At 34.8% G+C, this 15981-nt stretch overlaps 1 protein-coding gene across 2 annotated transcripts in view; it reads right to left on the bottom strand.

Annotated features, from left to right (window-relative positions):
- LEKR1 (leucine, glutamate and lysine rich 1) overlaps positions 1-15981 on the bottom strand; it is a 171444-nt gene that overhangs the window by 149489 nt on the left and 5974 nt on the right. The window contains exon 3 of one of the 2 annotated variants that reach the window (XM_045811980.2): positions 6294-6508. The exons of the other annotated variant lie outside the window; for it this stretch is intronic. Within the exon in view, the coding sequence (XP_045667936.2) occupies positions 6294-6508 (215 nt within the window). The remainder of the gene's footprint in view (positions 1-6293; positions 6509-15981) is intronic. 2 annotated transcript variants of the gene reach the window in all.

Here is a 15981-nt window from a genome sequence, read left to right as displayed (position 1 = left end):
AAAAAGGGGTATTACATAATGATAAAAAGGTCAATACCCCAAGAAAACATAATAATCCTTAACAAGAGAGCCTAACAACAGAGCATCAAAATATGAGGCAAAAATTTATAGAATTACAAGAAGAAATAGATAAATCCACAATTATAGTTGAAGACTTTATCAAAAATGGACAGACCCAGCACACAGAAAATCAGTAAGGACATAGTTAAACTCAACAGCATCATCAATCAACTGATAACATTGACATTTATGGACTACCTAATCCAAGAATAGAATATACATTTTTTTCAAGCTCACATGGAACACTCACCAGGACAGACCACGTTCTGGGCCATAAAACACATCTTAACAAATTTAAAAGAATAAAAATCATAAATGTCTGGCTCAGACCACAAGGAAATTAAACTAGAAATCAAACAGAAGAGCTGGGAAATCCCAAAATACTCGGAGATTAAAAAATAACATATGGGTCACAGAAGAAATCACAAGAGAAGCTTAAAAATACTTCATAGGAAAATGAAAATACAACTTACTGGAATTTGTAGTATGCAAATCTATAGCAAGTTTGCAAGATGCAAGGCTAATATACAAAAGTCAATCAATTTCCTATATACTATGAACACATGGAATTTGAAATTAAGAACAGATTACTATTTACATTAGTACCCCACCACAAAATGAAATACTTAGGTATAACCCTAAAAATCTCTAACAAAATATGTACAAGATCTATATTAGAAAATGAAATGTAGATAATCCAGTTAAGAAATAGGCAGAAGACATGAATAGACATTTTTCCAAAGAAGACAAACAGATGGCCAGCAGACATGAAAAAACACTCCACATCACTCATCATCAGGGAAATACAAATCAAAATCACGATGAGATACTACCTCATACCTGTCACAATGGCTAAATTAACAACACAGGAAACAGCAGATGTTGGCAACGATGCAGAGAAAGGGGAATCCCCTTACACTGTTGGTGGGAATGCAAACTGGTAGCCACTCTGGAAAACAGCATGGAAGCTTCTCAAAAAATTAAAAATAGAACTATCCTACGATCCAGCAATTGCGCTACTAAGTATTGACCCAAGGATACAAAAATACAGATTCAAATGGGTACATGCACCCTGATGTTTATAGCAGCATTATCAATAATAGCCAAACTGTGGAGAGAGCCCAAGCATCCATCAGTTAATGAATGGATAAAGAAGATGTGTGTGTGTGTGTGTGTGTGTGTGTGTGTGATGGAATACTACTCAGTCATCAAAAAGAATGAAATTTTGCCATTTGCAATGATATGGGTACAGCTAAAATGTATTATACTAAGTGAAATAAGTCAGTCAGAGAAAGACAAATACCATATGATTTCACTCATATGTGGAATTTAAGAAACAAAACATATGGGAAGTGGGGGAGAGAGAGAGGGAGACAAACCATAAGAGACTCTTAACAATAGAGAACAAACTGAGGATTGATGGAGAGAGGTGGGTGGGGGATGGCTAAATAGAGAATGAGTATTAAGGAGGGCACTTGTTGTGATGAGCACTGGGTATTATATTTAAGTGATGAATCACTGAATTCTATTCCTGAAACCAATATACACTACATGTTAACTAGAATTTAAATAAAAATTCGAAAAAAAGAAAAAAGAAAACAAAGAAGAACTAAATAAATTGAGAGATATTCCATGGTTTGGATAGGAAGACTCAATATTGTCAAGATATCAATACTTCCCAACTTGATGTATAGATTTAATTCAACATCAATTAAAATTCCACAAGGTATTTTGTGGATGTGAAAAAATGGATTCTGAAGTTTACATGGAGAGACAAAAGACCCAGAACAGCCAACTCAATATTGAAGGAGAAAAAAAATTTGGACTGGCATTACCTGGCTTCAAGATTTACTATAAAGCTACAATAATCAAAATAATGTAGTATTGGTAAAAGAACAAAGAGATTAATGGAACTGAATAAAGAGTCCAGAAACAGATCTACATAAATATAGTCAACTGCTCTTTGACAAAGGAGCAAAGGCAACACAATGGAGAAGAGACAGTCTCTTTAACATATGGTTCTGAAAGCAACTACAAGACATCCAAATGCAAAAAAAAAAAAAAAATACAGAACTTACAACCTTCACAAAAATTAACTCAAATGTATCATAGACCTAAATATAAAATACAAAACTAGAAAACTAGAAGATAACAGGAGAAAAATTAGATAACCTTGGGTATGGTGATAACTTTTTTAGATACAACACCAAAGGTAAGTATCATGAAAGAAACAATAAGATGGACTTCATTAAATTTAAAAATATCTACTCTGTTAACGAGAATGTCAAGAGAATTAGAAGACAAGCCACAGACTTGGAGAAAATACTTGCAAAAGACACATTCAATAAAGAACTGTTATCCAAAATATGCAAAGAATTCTTAACAACAATAAGAAAACAATCAACCTGATTTAAAAATGGGCAAAAGGGCTGGGGCACACCGGTGGCACAGCTGGTTAAGCATCAGACTCTTGGTCTCCGCTCAGGTCACGATCTCAGGGTCGTGAGATAGAGCCCCGCATCAGGCTCCAAGCTCAGTGTGGAGTCTGCTTAAGACACTCTCCCCTTCCCTCTGCCCCTCCTGCTCATGCTTTCTCTCTCTCTCTCTCAAATAAATAAATAAATCTTTTTTTAAAACAATGTGGGATGCCTGGGTGGCACAGTCAGTTAAGCATCTGACTCTTGGTTTCAGCTCAGGTTGTGATCTCAGGGTCCTGAAATCAAACCCTGAGTTGGGCTCCACTGCTTGAGATTCTCTCTCCCTCTTCCTGCCCCTCCCACTCATGTTCTCTCTCTCTCTCTGAAATAAATGAATAAATCTTTTAAAAAAAAATGGGCAAAAGACCCGAACAAACACCTCATCAAAGATGTACAGATAGCAAGCATTTGAAAAGATGTTCAGCATCATATGTCATTAGGGAAATGAAAATTAAACAACGAGATACTACTACACACCTATTAGAATGGCCAAAATCCAAAACACCAACACCACCAAATTCTGGTGAGGATGTGGTAACAGGAACTCTCATTCATTGTTGCCAGGAAAGCAAAGTGATAGAGCCACTCTGGAAAACAATTTGGCAGTTTCTTACAAGATTATACATACTCTTACCATATGATCTAGCAATCACACTCTTGGGTATTTATCTGAAGGAGTTGAAAATGTAGGCCCATACAAAAACCTGCACATGAATATTTATGTCAGCTTTATTCATAATTGCCAAAACTTGGAAGCAGCCAAGATGTCCTTCAGAAGGTGAAATGACAAATAAACTGTGGTACATCCAGACAATGGAATATTACTCAATGCTAAAAAGAAATAAGCTATCAGCCATGAAAAGACATGCAGGAAACTTAAATGCTTATTACTAAGTAAAAGAACTTGAAAAGGCTGCATATTGTATGATTCCAACTATATGACATTCTGGAAAAAGACAAAACTATGAAGACAGCAAATGGATCAGCGGTTGCCAGTCCTTAAAGAGAAGGTAAGGATGAACAGGCACAGCACAGAGGAATTTTATCCTCACGAATGGGGTAAGTGTCCTTTTAAAGGAGACCTTGGAGAGCTCCCTTGCCTCTTCTACCTTGTAAGGACACAGCAAAAAGATAGCTATCTATGAACCAAGACGGGGTGGGAGGAGCTACACTTCCAAATACACCAGCACCTTGATCTTGGACTTCCCAGCCTCCAGAGATGTGAGAAATAAAAAATAATGTTGTTTATAACCACCCAGTTTATGGTATTTGTTATATCTGCCCAAATGGACTAAGATATCTATAGCATAAAACAGAGAGTCCAGAAATAGACTAGAATAGAAATTAATAGGTGGTATTTCAAATCAAGAGAGAAAGAATGAAAGATATAATGAATAATATTGGGACAACAAGCCATACATTTAGAAAACAATTATAATCATGAAATTATAAATCCACCAGGCAAAAATTAATTCCAAATGGATTAAAAAGTTGACTAAAACATCAATGCTGCAAAAGTTTTAAACATATGTTGGTTTTTCAACTTGCCTGAATCTAGGTTGGTGCTAATCAGGTGAGTTTCTGTTGTTTGCAACCAAAAGAACTTGACACAGAACCCTGACCAGAATTTGGCATGGAATATTAAAAAAAAAAATCAATGCAGAAAAAAACACAATAAACAAAAAGATAAGCAACCATGAGAAAATATAAGCAACATATATAAACAAAGTATAATACCCATGTTATATTAAAAACTCCTATAAATAAGGAAAACTAAACAACCTTATAGAAATTTGGACAACAGATATGAACAAGTAATTGAGGAAGAAATATAAATGTCTAATAAACATATAAAAAATGTTCAACCTCATTAGCAATAAATAAACAAAAATTAAACACCAATCAAGTAACTTTTCACTCAAGAAAAAAGCAAAAAGTGGATAGGGCACTTGGGTGGCTCTGTCGGTTAAGCATCCAACTCTTGATTTTGGCTCAGGTCATGATCTCAGGGTCATGAGATTGAGCCCTGCATCAGGCTCCACACTGGGCATGGAGCCTTCATGGGATTCTCTTTCTTCCTCTACGTCTGCCCCTCCCCCCTTAAAAAAAAGTAAAAATCTGAGAAACTCTAATATTAACAATAAGTAGGAAAATGGCCACTTTATAAACTATTGGCCCAATATAAATTAACACTATCTTTTCATGGACAATTTGGTATAACATTTATTAGAATTTTAAATTGGCATTTCCTTTCTTTCAGCAATTTCACTTCTAGGAATTTATCCCACGGAAAACATACATACACAAGAATATAAATATAGGTACTATCTGTAATAAGTATTGGAAATAATCTAAATGTTGAAAAGAAAAATGGTTAAGTAAATTATGGCATATTTTTAGTAAGGAAAATGTTGTAACGGTTAAAAACAAGATAGATTTATATGTGTTAATATGGAACAATTTTCAATACATATAAATTAAGTGGCAAAAGTGACAGAATGATATATTTAATATATTGCTTATATTAAAAACTAGTCGATTGAAAGATAAAGATTTTAAAACTATGTATCTTATATAATACATTATATATATTAAAGCAATATATCTATAATAAAGGTAAAGGCACAATAAAGGATCTAGAAAGATATACACCAAACCATTAAAAGCTGTTTTATCTCCAGTAAGAAGAAATCAGAATAAAAAGAGAATTCCTTGCCTTTTCTTCTATATACTTCTTCTACTTTGTTTGTTTATATATGACTTATATAATGCAATATGTTATTAAAGAAAGTAAAATGTAAATATAGCAAGCAAAAGAATTTCTACTCTGACAAGCAAAAACTCTCCAACTCTAAAATTTTCAACTGAATACTTCAAACTTTTTATTTTTCCACTCAATTATTACAAAATATTTTACTATTCAGATTTGAAATTGAAGAAACTGTAACAAAATTTCCTTAGTAAAGGTCTAAGAAATATCATGCTCAATGGAGATTTAATGTAATTATAAAAATTTATAATAAAATGTAATTGAAGCTCTTAATCCTAGGAGATTTAACCAAGTTCCTACTTTTACAAAGACATGATATTCATTACGTTCGTTAATTCAAGATTTACTAACATCAACTGTTGATATTTTAAATGGAGAAATATTCACTTATAAAAAAAAAGGAAAAGCCATAAAATACCAGCAAAAACCCATCTATAGAAGCGTCTGTATAAATCCACTAAAGTGTCTTAAGGCAGACTAAATTGCTGATCAGATTCAACAGCATTAGGAACCTAGTCTTCAATTTTATTGCAATTTCAGTGATTTAGAATCATGTACCAATTTTAATGTTTTGGCATCCTTTTCAAAACCTGAAAACCTTATTCTCTAAATCTAAATATTTGAGGCCATTTAAAAACAAATATTAAGTATCAAAAAACTATGAAAATTCACCAGGTTTTTGATAGACAAATCTTCCTAATGATAAAATTAGGATATACATCTGGGGAAAAATAAAACTTTACCCATCTCAACATATAATTACTGAATTAACTGGCTTCTAATTATTCAAATAGTAAATACATGCCTCAAAGAAATGCTCAAACTATATTATACTTAATAATTATTAATAATAAAATGAATTCAAATGTATTAAAGCATAACATAACTGATATAGACAAATTCTAGAAAAACATTCAAATTCTATTTATTTCTTGTACTTTCCTTTCAAACTAAATAAGTGACAGAAGAAAATAACAGACTCCAACCTTTCTGTTTTGGATTCATTGTCAATTTTATACTGTTCAAAATCTTGACTAAGAGACCGTAGCTTTTCTTGAAGTTTCTTTTCACGGTCTACACTTCCTTGATAAAATTTCATCTCTTTTTCCATTGCTTTCACTTTTTCTTCCATAGCCTTAAACTCATGAAGAATTAGATAGCTGACTCCACAGTACTTACAAACTTTTTCTTCAGGAGACATCTAGAAAACAGACATACATACATACATAAATTGAAATGATATTTTTTAAATTCTAAAAAGCAAAGTTCCCCTGAAGATGTTACGGCAACCATGCTGGTCAAATGAAGTAAATGTACACTGGACTATGCCACGGAGTATAATTATGACACTGCCTACATCTGGATAAAATTTTAAAAACTGGCATGATATTGACTCTGACATAAAATTTTGGAATTAGTAAAGGGTCTTTCAGAGTGATTATTTCTCCACAGTATCTCTAAGAAAGATTTACTCTTGAAATATTTTCCATAAAATAAAACTAAAAATGATGAAAACATCTTTAAAATTCTTGTTTTAAGATGAGTATTCCGTGAAGTGGAGAGAAATCACTGGCCTTTTACTGCCAGCTGCACTGTGAACCTGGAGATGCTTCTTGGCTTTTTCAGATCTTATTTTTCCTCATTTATAAAATTCTGGCATTGGACCAAATGAACTCTTAAGTTCCTGTTCAGCTTTAACATTTTATGATTTTTACAGAATTTGACAGAATTCATGCCAGAATTCTGTCATAAAACCACAAATAGCAAAAACATTTTGAACCTAACTTCTTCTCTCCCAGTTCTTTTCCCTTCCCATAGGTATGGTAGATGCCTATGGTAAATTTTACAGAGAGGGAAGTGGAGACCTCTGAAGTTGAATAACCAGCTGATATACAGAGACACTGGGGTTACACGAAGTCTATCTAAACCCAGCACCTATGTCTGTAACCATTTGTGTCATATTTATCTGCCATGTGAAAGTCAGCTAAATCCTCTTCCTTCCTTCAAATGAAATGTTCATATATCTCTGGTCAACATAAGGGCAGTGAAAAATGGAATTTTCGCAAAGTCAAGAGAGAGGTAATTCTCTTTTCTGTCTCAAGTATATAAATATTCTTTAAATAGACTCTATTCTACTTATCCTGCTATTCACAAAGGATGAGAGACAGCTTCATTAAATATTTGCTCCAGGGCACTAAAATGAAAGCAACATTTGAAGTTTTTGAGGGGTACTCACTCTTAATGCAACCTCCCTTAAGATTGTAGAAACTGCTTCCATAACTAAAAGTGACACCACCTCATCTGCCTATCAATGTCATTACACAAGAGTCAGTTGAAACAAATTAATAAATTTTTACATAGTAACATTTTTCTCATCTAACATTCAATAATAAAATTTCAAATTAAAAAACATAATACTGTGGAATATAGATGAATGACTACATCTAACTGCCAGCAATACCAAATTTACAAATTTGTAAAACAACAAGTTTGGAAGAAATCATAAAGATCACTTGGTTCAAGCCCTGGATGGGTTCATAAAGTTTATTCCAACCTAGTAAGTTATTATCCTGACTCTATTTCAACATCCCAAATGATGGGATACTACTTTGTAAAGAAGCTTACCTACCTTCTGATGGCTTTGCCTATCAGGAAATTCCTTCTCATGCTAACCCCAGATCTGCCTCCCTGGAACATCCACTGGTCCTAGACCTCCTAGGAACCATGTGGAACAACCTTAGACCTCTTTCTAATATTTAAAAACAGCTTTCAGGAATACTCTATATCTTCTCTTTTCCAGGTCAACACTTCCAGTTCCCTCAGCTGTTTCCCATATGACATGGTTTTGAATTTCTTCCTTATTCTAAATAATTTTCTCTGAACTTGTTCCAGTGTTCTATATATGTCTCAAAGTATGGTGCCCAGAATTTAATACTCTAAGTGTGGTTGGTCTCACTAAAACAGAATAAGAGAGGGCTCAAACCTCCTTCATTCTAGTATCTCATAATATCATTGGTAGTATCTCCTAATGCAACCTTAGATAACAACTGTCTTTCGTATTTTCAGCAATTATATGTTACTATTATATACTACAACAGGCTTTTATGTTAAATAAAGCTCTATTTTAAAAAAATACTTCAGGGGCGCCTGGGTGGCACAGCGGTTAAGCGTCTGCCTTCGGCTCAGGGCGTGATCCCGGCGTTATGGGATCGAGCCCCACATCAGGCTCCTCCGCTATGAGCCTGCTTCTTCCTCTCCCACTCCCCCTGCTTGTGTTCCCTCTCTCGCTGGCTGTCTATCTCTGTCAAATAAATAAATAAAATCTTTAAAATAAAATAAAATAAAATAAAATAAAATAAAATAAATAAAAATAAAAAAAATACTTCAGTACAAAACGATCTTTCATAATATTAAATATACCAATCTATTTTTTCCCACCTATGTCTGCTTTTTTAGAGAATCCACCTTCTACAGTCCTGGCTGCTCTGTTTGGTAATGTGACTAAAACTCCCTCCACCCAACCACCTTAGCCATGGCTGATTGGGGGATGAGGATTAGACATAGACCCAGAAGAACCAAGCCCTAAGCTGGGATGAGCCAACCAGACTTGTAAGTGTCGAAGACCCAGGTATTTGGGACACCTTTAGGCAGCCTTAATGGAGAAGGATCATATGCAAGGTACAGAGTTAGCCACAGAACTGGAATGAGGGAGAAAAATGAGCAGACACACAGAGACAAGATGAGACAAAGATAATCTGGATCACAGTAAGAGAGGAAAAAAGGAACCAATGACCTTCGAATTCCTCACTTCAGTTCCTCTAGAGACCTAGCTGCCCTGCTTGCCTTTTGGGGTCCATGCCTAATCTTCCTGCACTATTCTCTTTCCCCCTTATATTACCTATTTCTTACAACCAATAACCTTCATTCTATTGCGTGAATATCTGGCTTTTCAGATCAAAGTGCAGAAAAATAAATATAATTATAAATGTAAGTACACAAATAACATATATTTATACATAAATATCTCAGACACACATATATCTTGAAGATAGGTATGTCTTAGACTCAGCCTTTAGTTATTGACTTTGGTATCCAGGAAATTTTAAGCTTTGTGTCTTTTCCAAAATTGATCTTTGTAAGTTGCTTTATCCATCCAATTCATTGATTAAAAATGTTGAATATGACAAAATTGAGGAAAGAACGCCATACCATGTCATAAATACTTGGTTGATACTGATCTATTATTCATCACATTTGAAGAATTGAAGGTACAACTTTTCAACTGGTTTATCTTTATACTTATTATTATTATATAAATTATCTTATTATCTTTATACTTACATAAATTATCTTATAAATCACACTTATTATTATTATATAAATTATCTTTATACTTATTCATATTGTCCTCAGGAATATTATGACAAACTTTGCCAAATGTCTTCATGAAGTCCATATATTCTATGGCTACTACGGTTCCGGGATCTAGTAACTGTACACAAAATGGAATGGCAAGACCTACATGCCAATTCTCTTAAAATTGGCTCAAGGGTTACTGCTTTCTCTAGTATATCCTCACAAATTACCTTTTGTTTTTTTAAGATTTTATTTGAGAAAGTGAGAGAGAGCACGTGTGCCCGTGCATGAGTTGGGGGAGGGGCAGAGGGAAAGGGAAAAGCAGACTTCCCACTGAGTAGGGAGCCCAACACCAGGCTGGATGGCAAGGCCCCGAGACCGTGACCTGAGCTGAACACAGACGCTTAACCAACTGAGCCACCCAGGCGCCCCCCACAAATCACCTTTTAATAAATACATTCTAGTATATGGTCTGGGATTGAAATTGAGTTCATTGGTTGTAATTTATGGTCATTTTACACATGGGATGGCATTTGTACTTTATCCTCTTACTCTCTACATGTTCTCAAAGATCACCAAGAGTAGCTCCACAATCCCATTCAAAGGTACTATTGGTTCCTGGGAATATAATTTATCTAGGTCAAGAGACCTGAACTAATTCAGAGCAGATGGGTATTTTCTTATAATTCCTTTGCTCATTTTAAGTTTTGGTTCCTTCTCATCAATTTGAAAATTATATAGCTTACTTGAAGGCACTTTCATTCTTAACCTTATGCCTATTAATCACGGTTCTTGCCCAGATTCTGGCAAAATGCCTTATCCTCATCCTAAAGAAAAGTCTTGCTGGGTGGAGCTTATTTGCAGCCTGATGTACAAAATAGAAAGAGCATACCTTTCACAGCTACAAAAGCTATTAGAATGCTATTCTACCACAGCCATTAAGGCAGAGGTGAATGGCGCTGAAATACATGAAGTAATACACTTTATAGAACAGGTCTTCTAGAAGTTCAACAAAAAGAGCCCAAACATGACATTACGATCTAGGAAACAAGACAATCAAATTATAAAAAGTCCATAAGAAGAGTCTCCAGACTTGGCCTACTACAATCTGAATCACTGATTGATCTATGTTAAATAAGTATATAGAACAAAAGTTTTCAATGTTTTTAACTTGTAAATAATTTTCCATAAGTAAAACTACAACAGAAAGAAATGTAATAACCCTTTCAAATTCTTTGTGTTTGTTGGGCTAATTACTTAGGACATTATTGTGAAACTTGAGAAATTATTAAATACTGTAATTATGTTCCCAGGTGAAAGTTATCGGTTGTTTGTGAAATATAATTTGTGTTTCATCCTTATAACTTGGTGTTATATCATATCCTCATTTTGTAGGTAAAATAATGACATGCTGTCATTCTTGACAACAGAGCTATCATTAGCAGGATGTTTTTGCTCTCTACAAGACTCACTTGGAGGAGGCATCAACAAATGCAGTATACTAAACAAACGTAGAGCTATTTAAAAATAAATTACAAAATAAACTTCTCAAGTACAGTATTTGTACTTTTAAAATTATAGTAATTTCATATTAAAATGATGCAAAATTTAATTAGGTTTCGGATCCTTTTCAAAGTTCTTATCTGTGCTTCAACTAGAAAAAGGACTCCAGTAACCTCCTGCCACCCAACTAAGTAAGTCTCTGCTCCAGAGCTGTTCCTCCTTTTTTCTCCCACCCATCCCATGCCTTTTATACTTTGATAAGGAAGAAAGAAACAGTAAACTATTTCACAAAGGTAAGACAGACAGCAGTATAAAATTTTAACCTTTTAAAAAAGATGTAAAGAGTGTCTAGCTAGTGAATTTCATCAGGATTGGGAAAAACAGTTTGAGACAGGACAGTGTACCTTTTGAATCATTAAGTATACAGGCCACCTGACCATTTCATAAAGCCATCAGGACCCTTCCTTATCAATAAGTCAATTTGCCACACCATCAATTTAAAGATCAATTGGCAAAGAACATCTCAAAAACCCCTATGCCAACATTATATGTAATAGTGAAAAATTGTGTGTGTTTTTTCCTCTAATATCAGGAACAAGGCAAGGATATCCATTTTCTCTACTCTTAGTCAACATAGTGCTGGAAGTTCAAGCCAGAGCAAGGCGGTGAGAAGAAGTAAACGGTATACAAGAAAGGAAAGGAAAGGAAAGGAAAGGAAAGGAAAGGAAAGGAAAGGAAAGGAAAGGAAAAGGGGAAGAAAGAAAGAAGAAAGGGAAGGAGGGAGGGAGAGAGGGAGGAAGGAGAGGAGGGAAGAAAGAAAACTGTCCCTATTTGAGAGGACATGATTGTCTACATAGAAAATCCCAAAGAATCCACAATAAAACTAGTACAAACAAGTTCAGCAAGGTCAATGATTGAAGGTAAAAATACAAAAACTAATTATATATGTAGAGACTGATAGTGAACACATGGACAGTGAAATTAAAAATACAGTACTCTGTATGGTGACTAACATAATATAATAAAAAACATTAAAAAAATAAAAAATAAAAAAATAAAAATACAGTACTGATTATGATTGCTCAAAAAAAATGAAATACTTAGGCGTAAATCTAACAAAACATGTACAGTACTTATATGCTAAAAACTATAAAATGCTGATGATAAAAATCAAAGAAGATCCAAATATACAGAAAAACATCCTGAAGACTCAAAATTTTAAAAATAGAAATTGTCCACAAATTTATATGTATATAGGTTTAATATAATTCTTATTAAAATTTCAGCAAAATGTTTTTAAAGATATAGACAGAATTGTTCTCAAATCTATATGGAAAGGCAAAGGAACTAGAAGAGCTAAAACAATCTTGAAAAAATAAAGTGGAAAGAATCATTTTACCTGATTTCAAGACATACTATACTGCTACAGTAATCAAGACTGTGTGGTATTAACAGAGGGACAGACACATAGATCAATGGAACAGAATAGCAAACTCAGAAATAGATCCACATAAATATGTCAAACTGATTTTTTGCAATGGTCCAAAAACAACTCAGTGAAGGAAAGAACCTTTTCAACAAATTGTGATGGAACAATCGGATACCCATAGGTAGAAAGAAAGAAGGGAAGGAAGGAAAGAGGGAGGGAGGGAGGATCTTATACTAAACTCATACCCGATACAAAAATTAACTCAAAATGATTACGGACCTACATGTAAAATATAAAAATATGATTTTAGGAGAAAAAAAAACCTAGGAGAAAATCTTCAGGATTTTCTAGGCAAAGAGTTCTTATACTTGATACAAAAAGCATGATCCATAAATGGAAAAACTGGTAAGCTGGATTTCATCAAAATTTGAAACTTTTGCTCTGCAAAAGACCCTGTGAAGAGGATAAAAAGACAAGCTATAGACTGGGGAAAAAATATTTACAAATCACATATCTGACAAAGGACTATTATCTAGATCACACAAAGAACTCTCAGAACTCAATAGTTTACAAAAAATCCAATTAGAAGACACATGATCAAAAGACATGAAGAGAGGCTTCACCTAAGAAGATAAATAGCTGCCAAATAAGCACATGAAAAGATAGTCATCATTAGCCATTAGCAAAATGCAAGTTAAAACCACAATGAGATATCACTATATACCTATCAGAAAAGCTAACATAAACACTAATGACATAAAATTGTGGTAAAATGTAGAAAATGTGGCTCACTCATACATTGCTGGTGAGAATGTAAAATGGGACAGACCTCTGGAAAAGTCTGACAGTGTCTTAAAAAACTAAACATGCAATGAAACTACTGTACAACCTAGCAATTGCACTCTTGGGCATTTATCCCAGGAAAATGAAAACATATGTTCCCATAAAAGCATACACACGAATATTTACAGCTTTATACATAAGAGCCAAAAACTGGAAAAAACCCAGATGTCCTTCAACAGGCTAAACTGTAGTACCTTCATACCCTGGAATACCTCTCAGCAACAGTAAGGAATAAACTACTGATACGTGCAACAACCTGAATAAAGCTCCAGAGAACCACACTGAATGAAAAAAACTAATCCCAAAAAGTTACATGTTTCTTGATTCCATTTAGATAACACTCTTGAAATGACAATTATTGGAGATCGATGGTTCCCAGTGGTTATGAATTAGGGGTGGGAGGTGGGGTAGTGGAGGTATGTGAAGAGGTAGGTTGAGGTGAATGTGGCTATAGGAGGACAACGTGAGGACCCCTTGTTGTGACAGAACTGTTCTACATCCTGACTATATCGACGTCAATATACTGGTTGTGAGACTGCTGTACAGTTTTGCCAGATATTACCACTGGGGGAAACTGGGGAAAGAAGGGGAAGCTGGGGAAGAAGAAGCTGGCATCTCTTAGTATCATTTCTTGCAACTGCAAGTGAATCTACAATGATCTCAAAATAAGAATCTTACTTTTAAGGGGCGCCTGGGTGGCACAGCAGTTAAGCGTCTGCCTTCGGCTCAGGGCATGATCCCGGCGTTCTGGGATCGAGCCCCACATCAGGCTCCTCCGCTATGAGCCTGCTTCTTCCTCTCCCACTCCCCCTGTTTGTGTTCCCTCTCTCGCTGGCTGTCTCTATCTCTGTCGAATAAATAAATAAATAAATCTTTAAAAAAAAAAAAAAAAAGAATCTTACTTTTAAAATAATAAAAGTAAAAATAAATCAATCTGGGACTGAAATACAGAGATTAACCCATAAAGAAATTTTATTGAGCAATTTTAAGAAATGTTGGCTTCACAGGTAAATTATACACGACACACTCATGTTTACATAAATACACTTCCAGCATGCATTTCCTCCAATACTTATTTTTCCACTGGGAAACCTCACCTTAGACTCTATGACCCTCTGCAGTCAGCCAACAAAAGTATTTTGGACTTAAAAAAAATAAAAAGGTATTTTGGGCTACAAATTGACAAACGCAGATTTTTCAAGATTCATAGTAACATTAAAAAAAAAAAACAAAACGTTTTTCCTAATGAACTATCTTGGGTTCACACTATTAACTGAAAAGTCTCTCGAAAAATTACATTGCTTCCTATTTCTTTTGTCATTAGATTTTAAAACTACAATTGCTTAAAATCACAGCACACATATTCACACCCACATACGAATATCACTTTTCCAGGATGCTAGTGCTAACATTTCTATGACTGTATTCTCTTTCTTTTTCCTCTACTTTAACTCAACACAAAATCTGACCCTAGCCACAGTGGCCCAAAATGACCTGGAAAATTACGTTTATTTTTTCTGGCAATGACAATCTGTGCTTGGAAATATAAAACTGTTATTCTGAATAAATTTCAAAGTTCCAAAGAACCAAAATTACTTTACTGAAACAGGACAAAATGAGCTGTTACTGCTAGGGAAAGGGATTGTTATCCCAGAAAGAACAGAGTGCTCTCCAGCCCTTGCACCACCACTTCTGTTTTGTAAAATAAACAACTCTGGTCTCTTTATTTTACTTTGTGTTCTGTGGTAATAAATATCTCCTGAAGCTAAAATCCTACTACAAGTGTTCATTTTGTCACCGTTTTAAAAAACAGGAGATCAGTTTTACTTTTGCAAAAGAACTAATTTCTCCATTAGTTTGTTGGAGTTATTTTGACTTCTGCATATGTCCTCTAACAAAAACAGCAAAAGGAAAGTTGTTCGTTGCTTCTTTTTCTAAAAACAAAAGCCCACATGTCTCTAACATAGTTGACATTCAAAAAGGGAATAAATAAAGAATTATTACTTTGCTGATCTGTAAGTATTGTTTTAGTTTTAAAATGTGGCAATTCTAAACTTAGACCAAGTGCATTCTGCTCTCAGAATGCTGGATGAAAGTTCTAGCAAAGCTGTTGGATTTTGGAGGCCAGAGACAGGTGGGGGTTAGCTCAGTCTAGAGAGAGTAGATTTAGGGATATGGTCTAAGAACATTCAGAAGTGAACTGTAGTCTAGCAAAAGACAAAGGGGACAGTGTGGTCCTGCTGTCCAGCCCATGGGCCTGTTTTACATTTTCTGCCACTTAGGGATATGGATGTCTGAGGTGTGTTTTATGCTCAGTCAAAAATTGTGATAAAAAGCAAAAAGAGGGGGCACCTGGGTGGCTCAGTCGTTAAGCGTCTGCCTTCAGCTCAGGGTGTGATCCCAGCGTTCTGGGATCAAGCCCCACATCGGGCTCCCTGCTCTCCGCTGGGAGCCTGCTTCTTCCTCTCCCACTCCCCCTGCTTGTGTTCCCTCTCTCGCTGGCTGTCTCTCACCCTATCAAATAAATAAATAAAATCTTTAAA

Source organism: Ursus americanus, chromosome 20 (genome assembly GCF_024610735.1).
Source record: "Ursus americanus isolate L20-20 chromosome 20, mUrsAme1.1.p, whole genome shotgun sequence".
In the NCBI taxonomy this organism is placed as follows: Eukaryota; Metazoa; Chordata; class Mammalia; order Carnivora; family Ursidae; genus Ursus; species Ursus americanus.
This window is presented reverse-complemented; position numbering and strand designations above follow the sequence as displayed.